This window comes from Lutra lutra, chromosome 2, assembly GCF_902655055.1.
Source record: "Lutra lutra chromosome 2, mLutLut1.2, whole genome shotgun sequence".
NCBI lineage: Eukaryota > Metazoa > Chordata > Mammalia > Carnivora > Mustelidae > Lutra > Lutra lutra.
In genome coordinates, this window is record NC_062279.1 from 1,592,837 (window position 1) to 1,613,253 (window position 20,417).

The 20,417-nt window shown below is 53.7% G+C and overlaps 1 protein-coding gene across 5 annotated transcripts in view; it reads left to right on the top strand.

The window, feature by feature from the left end:
- Positions 1–20,417, top strand: part of DLGAP2 (DLG associated protein 2) — a 783,049-nt gene that overhangs the window by 732,183 nt on the left and 30,449 nt on the right. For all 5 annotated transcript variants that reach the window (XM_047713358.1, XM_047713386.1, XM_047713367.1 and 2 more), the window contains one exon: positions 19,291–19,640. In XM_047713358.1, coding sequence (XP_047569314.1) covers positions 19,291–19,640 — 350 coding nt within the window. The remainder of the gene's footprint in view (positions 1–19,290; positions 19,641–20,417) is intronic.

The window sequence follows — 20,417 nt, forward strand, 5'->3', positions numbered from 1 at the left end:
TAAACAGGCACAAGACGGTCCCAGCCCTGGGGACTGGGGGGCGAAACTGTGCAGTTACCAAACGCAGCGGAGGGGCCTGTTTCCCGGGCAGGTGGTGGGTGAGCGCGCTCTCTCCTCCGAAACCCGTGCTCAAGCCACCCTTGCGCCTCCCTCAGAAACACTCCCCGGGCACTGACATGCCAGGGGGGAGGGGACCGCAGAGCGAGTGACCCCCAGTCGTGGGCTCCATTCCATTCCGTCTCCAAACCGGCCAACAGGCTGAGTCCCAGCAGGACGGAGAGGAGACCCACATACCCCAGACTTACACTTTACGACTGTCGGCGGCTGACCCTGTCCCCCCGTCCCTACCTGAGATCGGTGACAACTGGAGCAGGCGGGAGCATGGCGGTGTGGCTGGAGACCCAGGGGGATGTTCTGTCCGTCATGGAGGGAGCAGCGAGCAGCTGTCTCTGGATTTATCCTCTCTCCACCCCACCCTCCACATGCCTCTGATTTTCTTTCTAAAAAAATAGCCCCCCAAATACATAGAATGCAGTTAGATGTAATAAAAAATACAGCCTAGCCCCAGTGTGCCCTCCTGCCACCCTCTCAGTTTCCTGTTACCAGGGAGCAAAGGCTCCGTCCCCTGTGGGGACAACAACCCTCGATGACCTGACCCAGGCTTGCCCCCCAGCTGCCCTGGGCGCCCCGGCTGGTGCCCACCCCCTGAGACCTTCTCACTGCTTTTGCATATGCCCTGCCCAACCCAGATCCCGCTGCCCGGCTTTCTGTATGTCATTCATAGCTTTGCTTAAAATGCAACTCAGAGATCCTTTCTTCCAGGAAGCCTTCTCTGATTCATTCTCCTAATCAATTTAGATGCCAAGATAAAATCATCAGTCTTGGGACACCTGGGTGGCTCCATCGGTGAAGTGTCTACCTTCGGCTCAGGTCATGATCTCAGGGTCCCCGGATCAAGTTCCACATCAGGCTCTCTGCTCAGCAGGAAGCCTGCTTCCCCCTCTGCCTGCACCCCCTCACTTGTGCTCTCTCTCAAACAAATAAATAAACATAATCTTTGAAAAAAATAATTTGTTAGCTCCTACTCCCTGATCAGACAAGTTCTAACAAAAAAATTATTAAAACAACAAAATCCTAATTTTTGTTTTCTTTAAAAAATGTGCTTCTCTTTCAAAGATGTAGAGATACTAGATGCCCACCACGTGAGGCTACAGCCGTATGCACTAGTCTATGTGTTTACACTGTCTTTTATACAGGTTGTAAAAGCGTTGATACTATGGATTTTAGTCCTTACTTGTTAGTTTAAAAAACGTTATAGTTATACTTTTTAACTTATGCTTTTTAATAACTTAGACAAGTTATTTAAATTCATAATATTATAAAACATGAGAATATTGAAAAAAATAATTTTGCTCTCTCAGGAAGAAAAAATCCTGTAACAATGCTGTTAAATCAGATCACCCAAAGTGAATTTTTAGTTTTCTTTCCTTATTATGACATAGAACATAAACTCACACCGGTGGGGCGCCTGGTGGCTCAGTTGGTGGAGCCTCTGCCTTCGGCTCAGGTCGTGATCTGGGGCTCCGGAGATCGAGTCCCGCATCAGTTTCCCTGCTCAGTGGGGAGTCTGCTTCTGCTTCTGTCCCTCCCCCAACTTGTTCTCTCTCTCTCTCAAATAAATAAAAATCTTTTTTTTTAAAGATTTTATTTATTTACTTGTCAGAGAGAGATCACAAGTAGACAGAGAGGCAGGCAGAGAGAGAGAGAGAGAGAGAAAGGGAAGCAGGCTCCCTGCTGAGCAGAGAGCCCGATGCGGGACTTGATCCCAGGACCCTGAGATCATGACCTGAGCTGAAGGCAGCAGCCCAACCCACTGAGTCACCCAGGCGCCCCTAAATAAAAATCTTTAAAAAAACAAACCTCACACTGGAAATGGGAGGAACACGACCGTAAACTCCTGTCCGTACTTTTCAGTTTATTGATTATGCAGACTTAATAATTTCACATATATCGTCTTTAAAACAGAATTAAAAGTTATAATTGATCTGTTACTTTTGTAACTTCAAATTTTCATTCTTTGCTTCTGGGTTCCAAGAAACACTTGAGACAATTTCATATGACAAATTTGGACTTATACAAAAATGGTTTCTAGTTAGGAATTTCTAGATTCTGGAGAATTAGCCTTTTATTAAAATGATCCTTTAAAACATGGCACATGAGTGGAAGAGAATTAGACTTCTTACTACCCCCACGTCCTTCCCGTTGTGTTGCAAGTGGCTGGCGGGCTTCTGCTCTGCGTTGGTGATAGAGGATGAAAGCATTGTCATTCTGAGGAACGTTGGAAAATCTCACTTAGGATCATTGACTGTGTGTCAGCCTGACTTGGCCAGATATTTAGTCAAACACAATCATGGATGTTTCTGCGAGGTTTGCTTTCTTTCTGCTGAATGAACGTTTGGATCAATAGGATTGAGAAAGCAGACTGCCCTCCCTCGTCTGGGTGGGCCACATCCAATCAGTTGAAGGCCTGACTAGAACACAAAGCTGACCCTCCCATGGGCAGGAGAGAATTCATCCTGCCTGACTCTTCAAATTGGGAAATCAGCATTTTGCTACCGGACCACACGTGGTAGGGGACGGGTCCACCAGGCCTGTCAGAAGTGAGTGGAGCCAGAAGGCAAACAAGACTCTGCAAACTCGGTTTAGAAACAGGACGACCATGACGAGTGCCCGAAATGCCCCACAGAGAAGGGAGGGCGAGGTCAGACTGCAGAGGTGACCCGGCAGTGACCAGCAGCAGCAGGGCACCGGAGACTCAGCAGCCACATAGCCTGCGGTCACAGGGCTCATCCCAGCACAGGCGGTCAGGACCGTGGAGGTCTGTGGGGTCAAAGCATGTGGCTCTGGGTAGGAGCCATCCCCGCTCTCCTGGATGAGTCGACAGCTCACGCCCTGCAGGGAACTGATGAGAAATGCAGACAGTCTCTCAGCAGAGGTCACCTGCTCTGGAATTGAGGTCCCAGCCTGGAGTCCAGGGGTCCTTAATAGAGTCAAGAGTCAGGGCTGCATGAATGCTGATGGGTTTAAAAGTGAATCTTTATTTTTATGAATGTCTGACCATAAGAATTGCTTTGGTTACGGATGTGGGCAACAGGAAACACTCACGAGTGCCATGTCCATGACTTCATCGAGCATGGAACTCCAGAGAGTGACCGCCACTCGGTTCTTGATGCCATTTCAAAACATCCCTTGAGTGCATCAGGCTCAGAAACGACCATGCTCGTCCGTCCTGCCGTCAGAGCTCATCATTTGCCGCATTAATACACACATCTGTATCTCAAAGATGTGGACTGTTTTGGCAACTGCAGTAGAATGCAAGGTTTTTAATCATCTGCATTTTATTTTTTGTGGCTAAACCCTGACTTTGAGAAGGAGGCTGTAGGTTCCACCAAACCACCAAGGAGTCATAGCACACAGAAAGCTTAGGAGCACAGGCTCCCGCCGGCCGGCATCACGGTGAGACATCTCTCCCTACAGCTAAGTGCAGTGCCCCATATTTATAGTATTGGGTTTTCTCATAGAGATCAGGAACTATTTTAATCTTTACTTGTGTGTTGCCTTCCTCTATGGGGATGTGAGGCCGTGAGAACGGGCACCAGTTAGGAATGGTGAACCGTGCGATCAGAAACGCCCAGAGCAGTGTCCACACTTAGAAGGGGCTTGAATTCATCACCTGTGAATTGCCTTGCACGTCCCGGGGCAGGAAGGACCTGTCGGACGCACACGGACTGTGCTCCGGGATGAGTTTCCCTCGTGCACACGCGATAGCAGGGTAATGCTGCGTCTCTCAAGGGTTCTTGATCTGGGGTCCCCCGCGACACTGCTGTCCCACGGAACATGCCTCCTCCCGGGGTCTCAGACCACCAGCAGCGTGACAGCAGGGATGTGGCATCAGGAAGCCCACGGTTTGCTCTTGGTGGCTGTCCTTCGTGGGAGCTACTCCCAGTGGCCTCTCTGGCACCATGACCAATCTGATCCCACCAGCTCCAATGAACCCACTGGAAACAAACCCCGCAATTATTCCCCAACAGCACCGGTGTTCCCAGGCTGGGACATCCCACCCAAAGCAGTCACAAAACTGCCAGATAGGACCTCGTTTATCTTGAGTTGATAGAATTCAGAGGATTGACCGAAGGTCACAACCATTCCCGAGGCACTGGGGGGAAACACTCCAGAAGATTTTAGTTCCCCAATCGCCTCATCTACCCCAACACAGTACGGGACTCCATAAATATTTGCTGAACGCATGAATAATTGACCTGAGAATCTACAGTCTATGAAATATTTAGATCCATTCACAGGAGCATTTTGCACTGACTTAATATTTTAAATTCAATATTTAAACTCCCGTGTGCTTGGCTATGACCCAGTTGGGCTTTTCTTCTTTTCTGTTTGTCGCTATGGGCAGTCCCCGTTCACCAGCTCCCACGGCCTCGCATGTCCACGGGCCACTGCCCCAACTGTCCACAGCAGACCTGCAAGACAGAACCCCATAATTTACTTTCTCCTACCAGCGTCCCACCCCCGTTCTGAGTGCCTCGCCCTCCTGCCTGGTGCACTGGGAGACTCAGCCTCTGTCATTTTGGGGTGAGCCCAGGGCTTGGTGAGGCCCACACCCACACATGGCAGGAAGGCCCCCAGAAACCTGCTGCTGCCCAAGATCTCCGTGTCCCTTCTGCAGGGCCCCCCGAGTCTCCCGGCCTCATGGGGCCTCATCAGGACTGCAGCTCCCAGAGGCCCACCGACCCTGTCCCTGGCTCCCACCACCGTCCTCTGCGGTCTCTGCTCTCGTCCCACCCCACCCGGACTGCCGGATACTCTATCGAGTCCAGGCTGTCACAGGCTGTCACAAGGGTCCAGCTGAGGTTACCCTAGAGCTGGCTTCCGCCAAGGAAACCTCAAGAAGAGGAGCCCAGAGCCAGCTTGCCACAGGAAGGACCATAGGAAGAGGATGTGCAGGTGATCCCCGAAGACTTACCTGCAGTGGCGGCCAGGTGTGGCGTTCTCCCCGGGGTGCGGGCGGCTGCGCCCCAACCCGCCCCTGGACAATGTCTGCATGCACCCTGAGGAGAGGCACTCCGCGGCCCGACCACAGAATCGTTGCCTGCCGTCCTTCCTAGCTGAGTTCTCCTTCTCCGCACAGGTAAGGAGCCTGCCCTTCTCTAAAACTCACGATGGCCACAACGAAACACACATCTCAAAAACGTTTCTGCGAGCGAAGAAAAATTCCAGCACTACTTTCCTTCTGTCTTCACGAAGACGCCAGAGCTGCTCAAAATTCAGACTTTCAGTGAGTGCTGGCCATTTACTGTTTACTTTTAGGAGCGGGATTAGGCCACACGCAGTGAGTTTGGCCGCGGAACAGTCCTGAGTTTGGAGGAAAGGGTGGAACCAGGTGGATTACTTGGAGCCTAATCCTTCGACTACTGTTCAGACACTGAAAATGCTACACACTCACACTCTCACATGCACGCTCACACAGGTGCACACATGCACTCACACTCTCACACACACATGCTCACACTTGCATTCACTCACACTGTCTCACACACATGCACACACACTCGCACTCTCACACACACATGCAGTCACACACTTACACAGTGTACGCATGCATACACTCTCATGCACGCACTCACTGTCTCAAACACACATTCACACGCATGCGCAGTCACACACTTTTACACACACAGTACACACATGCATAAACTCTCATGCATGCACTCACACTGTCTAGCATGCACACACACTGTCTCAAACTCTTGAACATATGTGCACACACTCGTGCCCTTGCACACACGTGTGTATGCACTCACAGGCACACATACTGTCTCACACACGCATGCTCACACGCGTGTACATGCTCACTGTCTCAAACTCTTGCACATGCGTGCACACCTCATGCATGCACACATGTGTGCATGCACTCATAGGCACACACACTATCTCACACATGCTCACACACATGCACACACTTACACTATCAGACTCATGCACACACTCATGCACACGCTATCTCATGCATATGTACACACATGTGTGCATGCACTCAGAGGCACACACTCACACTGTCTCACACTCACACACAGGCCCACACGTGTGTGCACACACTCTCAATCCCCATGAGCTGGTGTGTGGTTAGGGACCTGGACCGTGGGTTTTATTTCTGCTGATACTTTCCCATGACAGACAGGTGGGAGTCGTGCATGGTGAAGAAATCGTCATGTGGAATATAGAAAACGTGTATCATTCCTATGTGTCAAGAACGTAGGATGGGCTTTATTTCACGCTACCGTGGCCATGGAGATGTTGCACTTTCTAACCCTAAGACATGAGTGGAAGATCCCAGTGGATTGATCACGGGTCCTTTTATCCCTCTGTTGGTCTCTTTGTGATTCTTCGGCTGCCAAGGAGGAGAGGGATGCGGAAGAGAAGACAGGTCATGTCAGATTCACCTGGGCATAAGCAGGAAGCCTGGGAAGGAAATGGTTCTTTAGGTGAAGCACAGAAACCTCATCGTTGGAGCAACCCCAGGTCCACTGAGCTCCTGAGTGGCGACCCCACAGGAGCGGCGACCGCACAGGGGCCATGGGGAGGCTCACATGCAGGCTCCTTAAGATGTCTCTGCCTGTGACAGAACCCCGGCATTTTCCCGATCAGCGTCCTGGTTTATGGGCCGCCATTCACTTGCCCCCACTCTGATTGACGATGCGCCATCAACCGAGTCCGACCCGCAAGGACTTCTTCTGCGCCGAACGCTGGTACACCCCAGCGAGGTGCGTCGTACCACGAGAGCGAGCAGCATGGGGACAGGCTGAGGGGCTCTGCACGTGTGTGTGCATCGATAAATACAACATTCACAGCTTCTCTTCCAAGACCTGCTAGTTGACGTTTAATTCCTGCTCGGCCTTACACGTCCGTACATGATGTTCTACGATTCGTAAAACAGCTGTGTTCTTTGCTGAGTATTTGCAGCATGAGCTTAGAGCGTAGACCTTAACTGTGGGGACAGGAGCTCACTCCTGCCTGCTCCTTCTGCAGACTGGGATTGAGCTGTCTCTGAGAGGACTCCCAAAAGACATGCCTTCTGGCAAACGGTACTAGAAGAAGATGAATTTCTATGGCACGTGGGGCCACTCAAGGCGCAGGACTCCACTCTTCGAGAGCCACTCTGAGGGTCTACAGCCACATTGCTGGGGCTCGGAGGACAGAGCGTGGTGCCAGTCCCTGCGGCAGTCCCTGCGGCAGACTCTGAGGGTCTACAGCCACATTGCTGGGGCTCGGAGGACAGAGCGTGGTGCCAGTCCCTGCCCCCAGTCCCATGGGGGCAAGTGCAGACGTTGGGACTCGCCTCGGTGCCTCAAGTGCACGTCTCCAGCATCCAGAGCAAGACAGTCTGCACCCCACACAGTTTCGGGATCACAGGGCGAGTGTTCTGGGGACTGGTGCCGACAAAGAAAGGCTCTCCTTGTCGCAAGTGCTCAGCCCACGGTCCATTCTGGGGTAGGTGGGTCGGCAGACCCCGCAAACACTCTAGTCCCATCTTTTTCTGATCCTCTCAGAGGAGCCGGGGACATGAGTGTGTGACTGAGAGAGGCTGTTCCACTCCCATGACGTGTCTTCATGGGCGGCCCTCAGGCCAATGCAAATGAGTGCGGCCACATCAGTGGTATCGGAAAGGTCACGAGGGGTCAGAATCCTCAGCAGCATGAGAATGGCAGCTTTCGGCCTGGCTCACACTCTAGGTCAAGGCACCCAGCTCCCCGGCCCCCTGCAGGCCTCCAGTGCCTCCCCAGAGAGGTGATGCCCGAGGCGTAGACCCGGAGGCCCCAGCTGGGACATTTCCCTGTGGCAGGCAGGACACCGTTCCCCCTGAAAATGGTCTGCCACAGCCGTCCTTCTCTAGCCTGGGGTTCCGGCCTCCCGAGGCCCTGGGAGGTCGCTCCGTCATCCCTACACGCTGCGAACACAGGCACAGCCCCCGGCAGGAGTGCAGCCTTTACCCCCTGAAGTGCATGACACGGGGAGGTCCCTGACCGGCTGCGGGACAGCTTGCGCTCCGTGGGGTTAGCTTCTAAGCTAGCAGGGCCCGCGCTCCCGGGCATCTCCTAAGAGGCCGGAGCTACGGGGCTGGAATGCCACGGGCCCATCTGTCCGGCCCCAAATGCCTGCGAGCACCACCCCTCTGTGGAGAACTCGGCTGCTCTCGCTTCCAGCCGTACGTTAACAGGCAGCTGTGGCGTTGAGGACATGGTGCTTCCGTTCGGCGTTTTAACCCTTGTGCTCACCAGGTGCTAACGGGCTATCGGACCACAGGGCGCGCTGAGGCAGAAACCTGGCTGGGCTTATGCACGGGGCGGTGCTTGGAGTCTGTCCTCAGTCCATCCTGTCTGTCCCCCTAGAACATAATGTGTATTTTGTTTTTTTAAGCTTTTATTTTTTTATTTGACAGAGAGGGGGAGAGAGCACAAGCAGAGGGAGAAGGAGAAGCAGACTCTGCGCTGGGCAGGGAACCCCATGCAGGAGTCGATCCCAGGACCCTGGGATCATGACCTGAGCCGGAGGCAAACGCCTCACCAATGGGGCCCCCCAGGCACCTCCCCAAATGGATTTTAATAATTGACTAGGTTTGGTGTGCTGCCTGCACCCTGGGTAGGGCACAGGCGCGGGGACACAGGGACAGGAGAACAGGGGTTTCTCTAACGTTCAGGACACCTACCAAGGTCCAGGAGAGGCACACACGTCAGGGACGCACCTGTCACTGTGCCGACCTCACCTGGGGCCCTCGGCAGGGTGTGTCTGGGCTCACCCTGGAGTGGGGATTCTGCTTCTCTAGCTCCAGGACTCGGGGTCAGGGGATCCTCTTCATGAAGGGTAAAGTCAGAATGCAGGCGTGGGAGCTGCCAGCAGGCCTGAGTGCGCGAGCGGTTTCTGATGAGCGCGGTGACGTCCCGCTGCGGCCGGTGGGCGTCCTCCCTCGCCTGCTCTTCTCTCCAGGCCCTGCAGCGAACAGAGGGCTGCACCAAGCCCTTCTCCGCAGTGTCTCCAGTGCCGGTCCCACGGGGGACTTGGAGCCGACGTGTCATCGACGAGGACAGAGCAGGCGCTCCCTGACCACCTCATGTTTGCTTTGTCCGTGTTCCTTGTCTGCGAGTCGGTCAGGAGCAGGGCTGCTTCTGCAGACGCCTCAGCTCCCGATGCTGCCTGGACAGCACCCGTCACCACCATCCCTCTGTGCTCCCAGAGCCACCAGCTTCCCGGCCACATGCATTGCTCCTGCCCTGCTGGTGACACCACTAGTGCCCGCCAGTTCCCGCGGGCTCTGGAGGTCCGCAGGGAATTCAGCCGGAAAGCTCTGATCTACGGGCACAGCCACCCGACCGGTCACTGTCAGTGGGACACACCACAGGTGCATGTCAACGGTCAGCCCTGGCTTCGGGGTCGATGACCCTATTTCCCATCACAGTCACCTTGAGATCATGGCAATGTCATGCCTACCATGGGAGTGGGCCTTGCAGCGTCCTCATGGGACTGTGCGGAGAAGCGGGCCCGTCTACGATGCGATCGTGCGACTCTGAGCGTCAGGAGGGTGGGGGAGTCAGGCGTTGGGTGTGGTTCCCCCTCACAAGCAGCATTTGCCTGATCGACTTACTAACTTCTTCATGGAAGATTGTTTTCCTTTCCACGAACAAGAGGACGGTGGTGACTCCTGATACGTTAACTTACAGAGATCATCATCCACACACACTCCATTTGCCACACGTGAGGATCCATGATGTCACCCCCTTCCCGAAGTTTGAGGACAAAACCGTAACTCTGGCACAGCTTGAATACCCTTCACCAGTAAATGTCCCACATGAAACTAAACACACACAAGTTTTCTCTGGAAAATCCACGCTCTTATTATGTAATGTGAGCTTTAAATATTTAAAAGGAGAACAGGAAGTGTCTTGAGCAGCGGAACAGCTGTCATGACTTTATTTTACTGTCTACAAGATGCTAAATGCTGGTTACTCTGTAATTTCTTGCTAATTAACACGTTGGAAACAGAGGTCTTTGCTGCCAGCCCATTCGTGCTGCCCAGGACTTGGACGGCCTGCATCACTCTCTGAACTTCGGGGAGACTGTCTGTGGCCTCTGTGTCCTGTTGGACTTACGCTGATGCCCTGAGACTAACATTAACTCTGGTGTCAACACGGCTTTCATCTCTTACGTTGAGTCTCTCACCTTCAGAGTTCGGCTTCTCCACCACGCAGGCTCTCACTTAGACATTCATGAGCTTGATTGCTGTAATTCCTTCTACGCTGTTATCTTTGAGGCTCTAATTAACAGAGGGCAGCAAGTTTAAGTGTGGCTCTCACATCCAAACAGAGCGGTGACACCTGCCGTTGGAAACACATTCCATCTTGATTACGGATTTGTTATCTCTGTGATGGAGTGCTAATTTTTAAATTTCCTTTTTGGCTTGCGAATGCCTAGCAAGGCTTGCTTTCAGAAACAGTGTCCAGAAGACGAGGTGTGGATGGCTTATTACTAGGCATGGATTTAAAATACCCCAGTGTTCGCTTCAGAGATGACCCCACACCATGGAACAATGGAGATTGGCTTGCCCTTAGTTTCATCTTGTTCAAACTAACGGATCTCAAATCAAGTGTGTTCCCTCCAGATTCTCCCTCCAGAGATCCATTACCCAACCCTCTGAAGACCTAGAGGCAAGTCCTAGTGACCAGTTTGTGTGCTCTGTGTCGTCTGCGGAACGGACTGGTGCATACGTACTCACGCGACTGTGCAGGGCGAGAATGTTCTAGCCCAGTGCTGTCCAGGGAGGCAGAAGCCCCATAGGCCGTGCTCCCCGCCTGGGGACCCATCACCGTGCAGGACCGTCAGACACTGGAGACTCAGCTGGTGTTAACACAGGAGCTGGTTTTTAACTGATATCCAGAGACTGAGGTATTTCGGAAGCTAGGTCATTTACGTGGCTGCTGGCGGTGCGACCGGCCACGGCAGCCTCTCTTACCTGCTCCTGGTTGCAGCTCTCTCGACCCAGGGCTCTGGGCAGGTCTTCAGAAAGGGTTTCCAGATGAGGCTCTCTCCACCCCACATATATCTGGGAAAGTACCCATTTCACACGATTCTTCCGAGCCCCGCTCACTCGCCTCTGGGCGGGAAGAACTCATCGACCTGAGACAATTCCCTTCAGGCCTCACTGCCTTCACTTGATGCAATTTTTACAGAAATCTTCCCAAACTGGATTCTGTGCATGGTTCCTTCCTTCCTAGATCATGTAATTAACCTTTTCTTGATGGCACAGAGGGAGTTGTTGGCACCAAGTATACTCGAGGAGGAAGGCACTTTGCTGAGCCGCCTCCCTCCCTGGATCCTGGGGTTTGAGGATGAGTGTCACCAGCTGCTCCGATCCCAGGAACACAAGCAAAACCCAAACTAACTTTGCAATTGGAGTAGAAGACACAGCTGTATATGGTTTTTTCTCTTACGACGTCGTGTTAGTCACCAGATAGGACGTCATTAGTTTCTGATGCAGTGTTCCATGAGTCATCGTTTGTGTGTAACGCCCAGTGCTCCCTGCAGGCCGTGCCCTCCTTAATGCCCATCACCAGGCTCGCCCAACCCCCACCCCCTCCCGTCTGAAACCCCAGTCTGTTTCCCGGGGTCCACAGTCTATAGGAATCTCCCTCCCTGGAACGAGGAAGCCACTGGAACAGCCATCAGAGATTTCCGTTTTGTTTTACACACAGTAAAAGAAACCCATGACTGGCTTTTAAAACCAAAAGGATGCTTATGCCTGAACTCAATTTTTTAAAAAATAGATCTTCAGACACCTTAAGATATTAAGTTAAATAATTATTTCACTTTTATTTCAAAATTCTTATTTGATCACTGATATTTAAATAAATCTTAAGTGATTGTTTAGAAAACTTTCTCTGTTGGCAGAGAATTCAGAAGCATTATATTGCTAAATTAAATTTTCAGTTTTCAGTTGCATTTAAGGTTTGCCTGATATGCATATAGAAAATGATAGATAACAATGCCTGTAATTATTAAGTATTGGTTCTGGTGAGTATATTCTAATTGTGTATTCACATACACAGAATTAAGACAGTTATTATCCCCAAACTAGCCAGCTGAATAATTGAATGTTTTTCTTGAATATATAAAATGATTTCCTTAATTGTTTATTTCAATTCTTAACAGCAAAATAACATGATCAAATGATCATTTTAAATTCTTTCTTTACTGTAGTTCCAAGTTTCTAATTCCATTTAGGAATTCCATTTAGGCAGACACGATCCTGTCCCACAAGATCATAGGTACCAACAAATATTTGTCACAGGAGCAGACTGACAAATCAGTGAAAACACTGATTTACATTAGTTTTTCAAAAATTCTGTCTCAACATTATTTTATTTACCTAAAATAGTTTGTGTGTTGCAGTTTTAATTTACTGAACGCTGACAGCTGACACTTTTTAAATTATAAAACTCAAAAGCTTTCAGTTAACCAGGAATATAAATGTGATTTATTGTTCTGCTATAAACGTCCCATTCAAAATTCCATGAGGGACCATGTCATATGGACATAGGGCCCCCAAGAGAAAGTGGGTACAGTCAAGACGTATATCAAATGCGCATCTTATATTTTAAAATACAAATGCCATCTCGACTCTTATGCTAACATGTGAGAATGCGTCTGGTATCTGGGGGACTGGAAGTTTTTGTGGGTATTTCTAAATGTTTCTTTAACTTACATAGTATTCATTATCCTCGAAATAGTAAGTATCGCTTATGTCTATTAAATCCGTGTGTTGGATTTATGGTGGGACCATTGCAAACAGAATCACGCGGACAATAAGCATTTTCAGGGGCTTAAAAAAATGTGTCCTCCCCCCTGCCCCCACCATGCACGTATCTCCCTCTGAGGAGATGTGGGTGAGTAGGTGGGAAATCCTCAAACCTTCCACCAGAACTTTCCCTGAGCCCTTAGCTGGCCATCCTGGCTGTCTCCAGGGAGCCTGATGCTCTGGACAGCAGCCCCAGGCGACACTGTCCCTGAGCAGGCCCCAGAGCCCAGCAGACGCCGTGACACGGGCTGACCATGCCAACGCCGGCTGCGAGGCTGCAGGGTTCCCGAGTCTTCGCGTCCCGTGCGACTGAGGACACTGCCGACCTGCTTCTATGTCCTAGGATTTCTGGAAGATCCAATGCAGGCATCTGTGTCCAAAATAATACAGTGTTTGGACTTAGTGTTCACCAACTAACTGTTAGCTGTTTCCAAAAAACCCTATAAACAGACATTTTTGTCCTGTTTGTTCAAGCACTTTTTCCCATCTGTGTTCAAGCACCAAGAGAAAACTTCGGCTGTGGGCTGGCTGGGTCTGGGTCTCTCGGCTGGCAACGCTAGTCACAAGCTCATGGAGCAACAGCATCCTCCCCCTCGCTAGACAGCTGGTCCATGCTGAGAAGGGGCGGGCTTCAAACACCACTGTTAGTCAGCTAAAACAGAGAAGGAACATTTCCCATGAGAAGTTTTACTCTTTGAGAGGCGGCTGATTGGCGGGAGGGAGGAGTGCCCGTCCTGTCGCTCAGCTCCCACGACGCGGTGAGGCCGGCTCTCCAGGTCCCTTCTGAGCCTCCTATGAACCGAGGAAATGTCTCATTAGATGAGTAAGCAAATATTAGAAGGCCTTTGTCCCAAAAATGGCTTCACTGGTTTCCGTCATGTGAAGAATGGAGAGATAATTGCAGTTAATTTCCTCTGAGTCCGCCTCAAGCCCATCGGCTCACAGCCCTTCAAACGACTCGCGTGGTAGAGTGGGCGTGCAGTCTAAAATTCCTTCTCCTGCCAGATGCCTTTCATGTGTTTTTATTTTTTAGAAAGCTCGGAACTGATCCTATTAAGAGGAAATTCTTGCTGAAACGATGAATGGTTCTTTCACTTACTTTGCAGCGGGCAAGGAGGAATAAGGTCAGACCCAGCCATGAGAAATCAGACTGAGCTCAGCGCAGGGTCAGGGAAAGCATCTTCCTAACCGACACCTGGAGGGCACCGAAGTCCCCGTCCTGCCACGCGGCTGACCTGAGGCCGATGTTTGAACCCATTCGAACCCGTTCTCTCATCTGGGAAATGGAAGTCCAAATGCCAAGTAGCTGGCGGGGTTGTCTGCGGCTCAGGGGAGGCACCGAGTGTGACGTGCTCACCCCAGGTCCGCCCAGTGGCGGCCGCGTGCACGCGCTCCCAGGAGGACCGTGGGTGGAGAGACCTCGGAAACACACAGGAGGCCACGGGGAGCAGATGGTGGGCACCGCCCGGTGCGCACTTGCCGCGAGCGGGTTACTTCTCCTGGAGGACGGACGCAGGGATGGTTCTATGTGGCCAACACCGTAGCGGCTGCCTGTCCCCTGGCTGTATCTCCCATCCCATGACAACAGATAATGAGACGTCCTGAGTGTGTCCCTTTTACGGATGAGCAGACCGGGGCAGAGAGAATTTACTTTGTCCACAATCCCAGTTACTTCATTTTATGTGGGAAGCAGGGAAGAGTCAGGTCAGTTCAGGGCCGTTAGAACCAGAAGGAAATGTACAGCACTTCCTTTTCCTAGATGTCTTCAGCCACCGTGGATTTGGGACATCGGAGCAGGAGCATCAGTGTCCTGGAAGGTGCACTGCAATAAAACGTCAAGACACCAAACGACTAAAATGTACCAGAACAAGTGTGTGGACACTAAACAACACTTTTCTCCCATTTGGGGGAAGAGCGAGTGGTAGAAGGTCCATTTGCTGTTTTCCCAGAAAGTAAATCATTTGAAGAAAACTCTATAACACTTAAAAACAAACAAGATGGTCTCCCTAGAAAGCTAGTATAATCCGTCCCTCATGCCTAAGAGCCTCCAAGCCCTGGGGAGAATCAGACAAGCTCAGACCATCTTTTCAAGGGGCCACATCTCCCCGGTAGTTCCTGGCCCACTGATTCCAGACCCCCATCCCACAGGCGCTGCCACCTGTGTCTGGCACCGTGAGTTCCTGCGGATGAACCCCGATGCCCGGCCGGACTGGCCCCACCTTCCCCACACCACCTGTCACGTCCGTCTCCAGGACTTAGCCGCAGCCCATCTCCTCCAGAAAGCTCTCCTGGAGTCCTGGGTCATTCTCTCTTGGGCTTTTGTGAGGCTCTGGTGCGGATGCTGGCCCTTCTGCCCTTCTCTTCAATTTGATTACGAGCGATCAGAAGGAGCCAGCGTCTTGGGCTCCAGACAAATGTTTAGTGGAGCCAGTGGATCTCAGTACAATGGGGACAGAGGACGGCCGGCAGCTGTGGGTGTCCTCCGTCAGTTGGCTCCGTGCTGCTGCAAAATGTCCTCCACTGTTGGGCGGGGAAAGTAATGGTCATGCAGGCAGCTGATTTCTTTAAGCAATGGGAAAGCTTCTATTTGGACACACCTCCTACGGGGTTTAGTAGGGACCAGAGCAGCCTGGATGAACACGGGGTGCTTGGGCTTGGCTGGCTTGCGGGAGAACATCTCTCTTCCAGACAAGAGGGTCTTTGACCAAAGCCGGTCGGTAGCTTTTCCGAGCCGCCCTAAACGCGCTCCCGTGTGCGCCTGCTCCAAAAGACCACACTGACGGCGTCAAACCACGCTCCCCTGCAGTGGTTATCAGCGCAGGGCAGTGATATCAAATGTGGGCAGGGCACCAAGACAGCATCTGTCTCTCGCGCCCCCAGAAGAGGTCACTCTGCCACACCGGCCCGGCCTGAGTGACGTCTGTCGTCCCTGACACATGCTGGGCATTGCCCAGTGTCCATCAGTTTCGCAGGAAAGAACGTCGTTCTGTTGCCGTTTCGGAAAGAAGTCGATTTCGGAACTCATGTCATCACCCTGTAGCGAATGCGCTGTGGGGCGAGGAGACGCGATGCTGCAGTCCGCTGTGATCGTGGAGATGCCTGGCACGTGTCATGTCGTTCCTACGTACAGTGTCCACGTGGGAAGTGTAGTTGTACCAAGTGCACTTGGGAGACGTATTGTCATGCACAGGTGGAGGGAGATGTTTGCAGATGGCTGTGAAGGGGTGACCACACTGGAACTGGAGTCCCGGCAGGTGCGTCTGCTCTGTGTGCCTTCGACGTGTCCCGGTCCTCGAGATGCACATGCAGTCCTCCACTGTGGAGGGGACCGGACCGGCGGGAGGACCATGCCGGGTTGGTATTTTCCCGAGTGCCTTTCGACTCCTCTCCACGTGGGCCAAGAGCTATGCAGCCATGTTAAACGGCGGAAGTAACTTCTTTGTGTTCCTATATTTCTCGGCTGCCACCGAGACGTGGCATGGTCACCCTGCCACCACCGAGACGTGGCGTCCTCTCAGAAGTGGAGTTTCCTCCCGGGAGCTCCCTGTGTGGTGGGCCTGCCATGCAGTGTGCCCGGCGCCTGGCTTACTGGCTGGCTTACCTGGCTTACTGACCACCTGGAGCGTCCGCGGACGGGTCCTCCGGGAGCAGGACTCGCTTACCCAAGCAGCAATGCTGGACAGTTCGGCTTCTGTGTGGCTGCGTGAGCTCTGCCTTCGGCACGCTCTCATCACAGCTTTCCCCGGTCAGTCCCCGTGTTCGGGTGTCTGCACTGTGTACCCTGACACTGTGAGTAGGATTCAGAGAAGCTGGGGGAGAAGCAAGTCTTGCGGTTGGCCACCGCCGTCAAGGAGAGAGAAACACACTGTGGGCGGTGACCCTCGTCCAGACTAGGAACAAGAGGGAATGGCCGAAGCTGATGGCCAGACCGGAGGAAATGACAAGCTACTGCAGGACAATCTGCCCACACGCATGTCCCTTCCTCTCCCCGAGGAGCCAAGGAGTCCCCCCAGAGAGGTGACGTGATCCCCCAACCTGTGTCTCCAGCCTCAGCACGATGACCTTCTGAGCTGGGTAGCTCTATAGGGGGACCAGGGGGCTGTGGTGTGCCCTGGACGGGGTTTGATGGCTTCTCTGGTCCCTTCCTACTGGATCCCGGTGGCACCCTCACCCCACTGGCCGTGACAACACCAAGAATGTCCTCCAGACCCTGCCAATGCCCCCCGGGGAAAGAGGAGGTGTGATCGCCCCAGCAGAGCACCCAGGGCTGACCCACAGACGTACACAATGGGAGAGTCTGAGACTCCCCAGGTCAGAGTCCCCAGGGCCGTACAGGCGAGGGGGGACAGGGAGGGTACAGGGGAATGAGGTGGGGACAGTCCCTGTACCCAGGGATCGGCCCCTGACCACCTGTGCAGGAGTCTGTGAAGAGAGGACTAGATTGCGGGGAGCTGACCAGCCCCGGCCAGCGAGCACCTGTACACGGAGGACACAGCTGAGGCCATTGTCCCTCGAAACACAGAGCCAGGTGTCAGTCATAGGGGACGATGACTGTGGGTGGCAGGGCTCTAAACACCGAGGCCAAGTGGGAGCCCTGCTGTCGGGCCAGGCCAGAGCCAGAGGGCGGGAGGAAGGGGCTTCCTAGCAGCTCTGAGGTGGGGCACCGCCGACAGCGGACCGGGGCACCCCTCTGGGGTTTCTCTGGCTGCAGCCCCACAGTGGCCCGTCCTGCACTCCGCAGACCCCCACCTGATGTGCCGAGTCCCGTACAGACCGTCCAGTGGGTCTCTACAGATCTGGGACCCAGCGTGGTGGGATCCATGAGGCTGGGCTTCAGAGGCGGGTGGTGAGTGGGGAAGGGGGCTGCGTCCAGCAGAGCAAGGGGTCTGCCGGCTTCTGAGGTCTAGTGTAAGGAAGAGAAAAAAAGGAAAGTAAAAAAGGTGATTTCCGACGTTTCTCTGGTGCAGAGATCGAAGCCTGTTCCCACAGCGGTTCGCCTCCGTCTGTTCCCGCCTTCCTGATCCTCTTCCAATGCCTCGATTTCAAAATGCATCCACGGCGCAAATTTTCACGTGCGGCTTTGATGCCTCAAACTCAAGTCTTCCTGACGCGACAAACTCTTTCTGTTTTCTGTTTGGAATTTCTGTTTGGAATGAGGTTTTATTTATTAGGAGGTTTGAGGTTTTATTTATTAGGAGAACCACTGACACAGGTTACCCCGTCACATGGGGAGGCAGGAAATGGGAACGCGTGGAGGTCCCCAGAACAGAAGAGCGGAAATGGCGTGTTCCCCTGGGCCGCAGCAGGACGCCGCAGCAGGACACCCGTCCTGGCCGCTTCTGAAATTCGTGGGGGAACCTCGCCCCGTCTGTCCTCCCAGAGAGGCTGAGCCCCCGCCGGAGAGGCGTGCGTGCAGGTGTGGATGCGCACACGACGCAGGGGTCCTCACACCCTGCGGACTGGGTGGGCGTGTTTGCGCCTGGTCGTCGTGGTGGCCGTGCTGCAGGCGTCCGTTGCCGAAGCCCGTGGTGAGTTCCTCCGTTCCAGACAAAGAAGAAGTATTAACTGCAACGGAGAACACTTTCCTATCAAAATGGCATCGTTCATCTTACTGGAAAAAGACATAGGACACCCAGGTCCCGGCAACTATGCGTAATGACTTTGGGGTGACCTTTGAAGACCTTTAAATGGGTTCACGTCCAGAGGCACTTTCTGTCCCTCGGGGGGCTGCCCGCAGTCGGGGAGTGCGTGTGGGCGGGAGGCGGCGGGCTGGCGGGCTACAGGCAGGGGCAGGGTGTGAGAGGGCCGGCCGGTGCGTGTTTGGAGAGCCAGGGTCCCTTTGCAACCGCCGTCTATACTGTAGACCCAGGAAGTGTGTCCTTACAGGGAGCAAATGCTCTGATTCTCACATTCTCTGCTTTTCCGTTAGAAAAGTAATACCGACTCATCATAAGCCTTTGGGCAACATGCATAGAAGCAGAAGAGACAGGAGTCCCCCCGTTGTCTCTCAGTGAGAGCTGATGAATGGTTTTCTGTGTGTCTGACTTTTTTCTCACACACAGGATCTCCTTATAAACACCCCCACCTTTCCCTGCACACAGCAGAGTAGGCCCCGCTTCTCACCATGAGCATTGCCTGGGGCGCTCCCCTGCGTGGACACGGTCTCGTGGCTGCTGTCCGTCCTGCTGAGCCAAGTTTCCCCAAGTGGTCACTGCTATGGCATTTGGGGGGGCGCTTTCTAATCTCCCACTGTTGTGAGTCCGTCTGCGTGGACCATCTCTGAGAAGGCTCATGGGTCGTGGGCCGTGAGGGCGAGCAGGGGTCCGGGAGGGAGGCTGCATCTGCTGACGGCACACTGACTTTCCTTACAGCCATCTCCTACGCGAACTACAAGAAAACGCCGCCACCCGTCCCCCCGCGCACCACCTCCAAGCCCCTGATCTCGGTGACCGCGCAGAGCAGCACAGAGTCCACGCAGGACGCCTACCAGGACAGTCGCGCCCAGCGGGTGTCCCCGTGGCCCCAGGACAGCCGCGGCCTCTACAACTCCACAGACAGTCTGGACAGCACCAAGGCCATGAGCCTTGCCCTGGAGACGGCCGCAGCCCAGCGCCTCACCTCCGAGGGCCAGAGCAGCTCCGTGCGGACCACCGACAAGGCCGTCCTGGTGTCCAAGGCCGAGGACTTCCTCAAGAGCAGACGCTCCTCCATCGGGATCCAGGTAGCCTCCCTGCGCCGCACGGGCTCTGCCGATAGCAGGACTCACTCAGCGGCCCCGCGGCCCCGGGGTCCTTAGCAGGGAGCGTAGCTTCCAAGGGCCAGGAGACGCCTGAGCTCTCAGCCGCGGGGCCCGCTGGCCAGCCACCAGCCAGGGACCACCCCAGGGCATCTCGGGTCCCCGTGTCATGCTTGCCCCTGCCAACCAGATATGCCCAGCCCAGGGCACTTTCTAAGGGATGCCTGCTGCTGACCGAGTGTGGAGACAGCTTATTTTGATACTTTGGAAGGATGGTTTTTGGTTGAAACCCAGTTTTTCAAAAGGTTTGCCGTCCTGTGCTCCAGCAGTGCAGTGGGGGAAAGGGCCGGGAATACAGGGTAGAGGTCACAGAGGCCTCCTCGTGCACACAGAGGCATGCTGCTCCGCCCCAGCTGCGAGAAGCACGTCCCCACTGGCCACAGGGCGCTCTGGGTGCTTAGCTGTGGTGGCAGAGCCGGGTCCCCTGCTTACAGACCCCCGAGGGCAGACCCACACCCCCAAAGGCCCCAGACCGCTCCCCGAGGGACCGCATGGGATGCGCCTCACGCTGGCATTGCCCTGCCTCAGCTCCTCTGCCCTGCGAGGTCATATCGGCACGGACAGCCAGGGTCCTCGCGGAGTCCTCCGCAAACGTGGGCCACTCTTGCCTCCTGTCACTCCTCCGCTCAGCCTGCATCCAGCCAGAAGTCCCGGAATCAGAAGGCTTCGTGGCCAGGGAGGAGGGTGAGCGGAGCTCTGCCC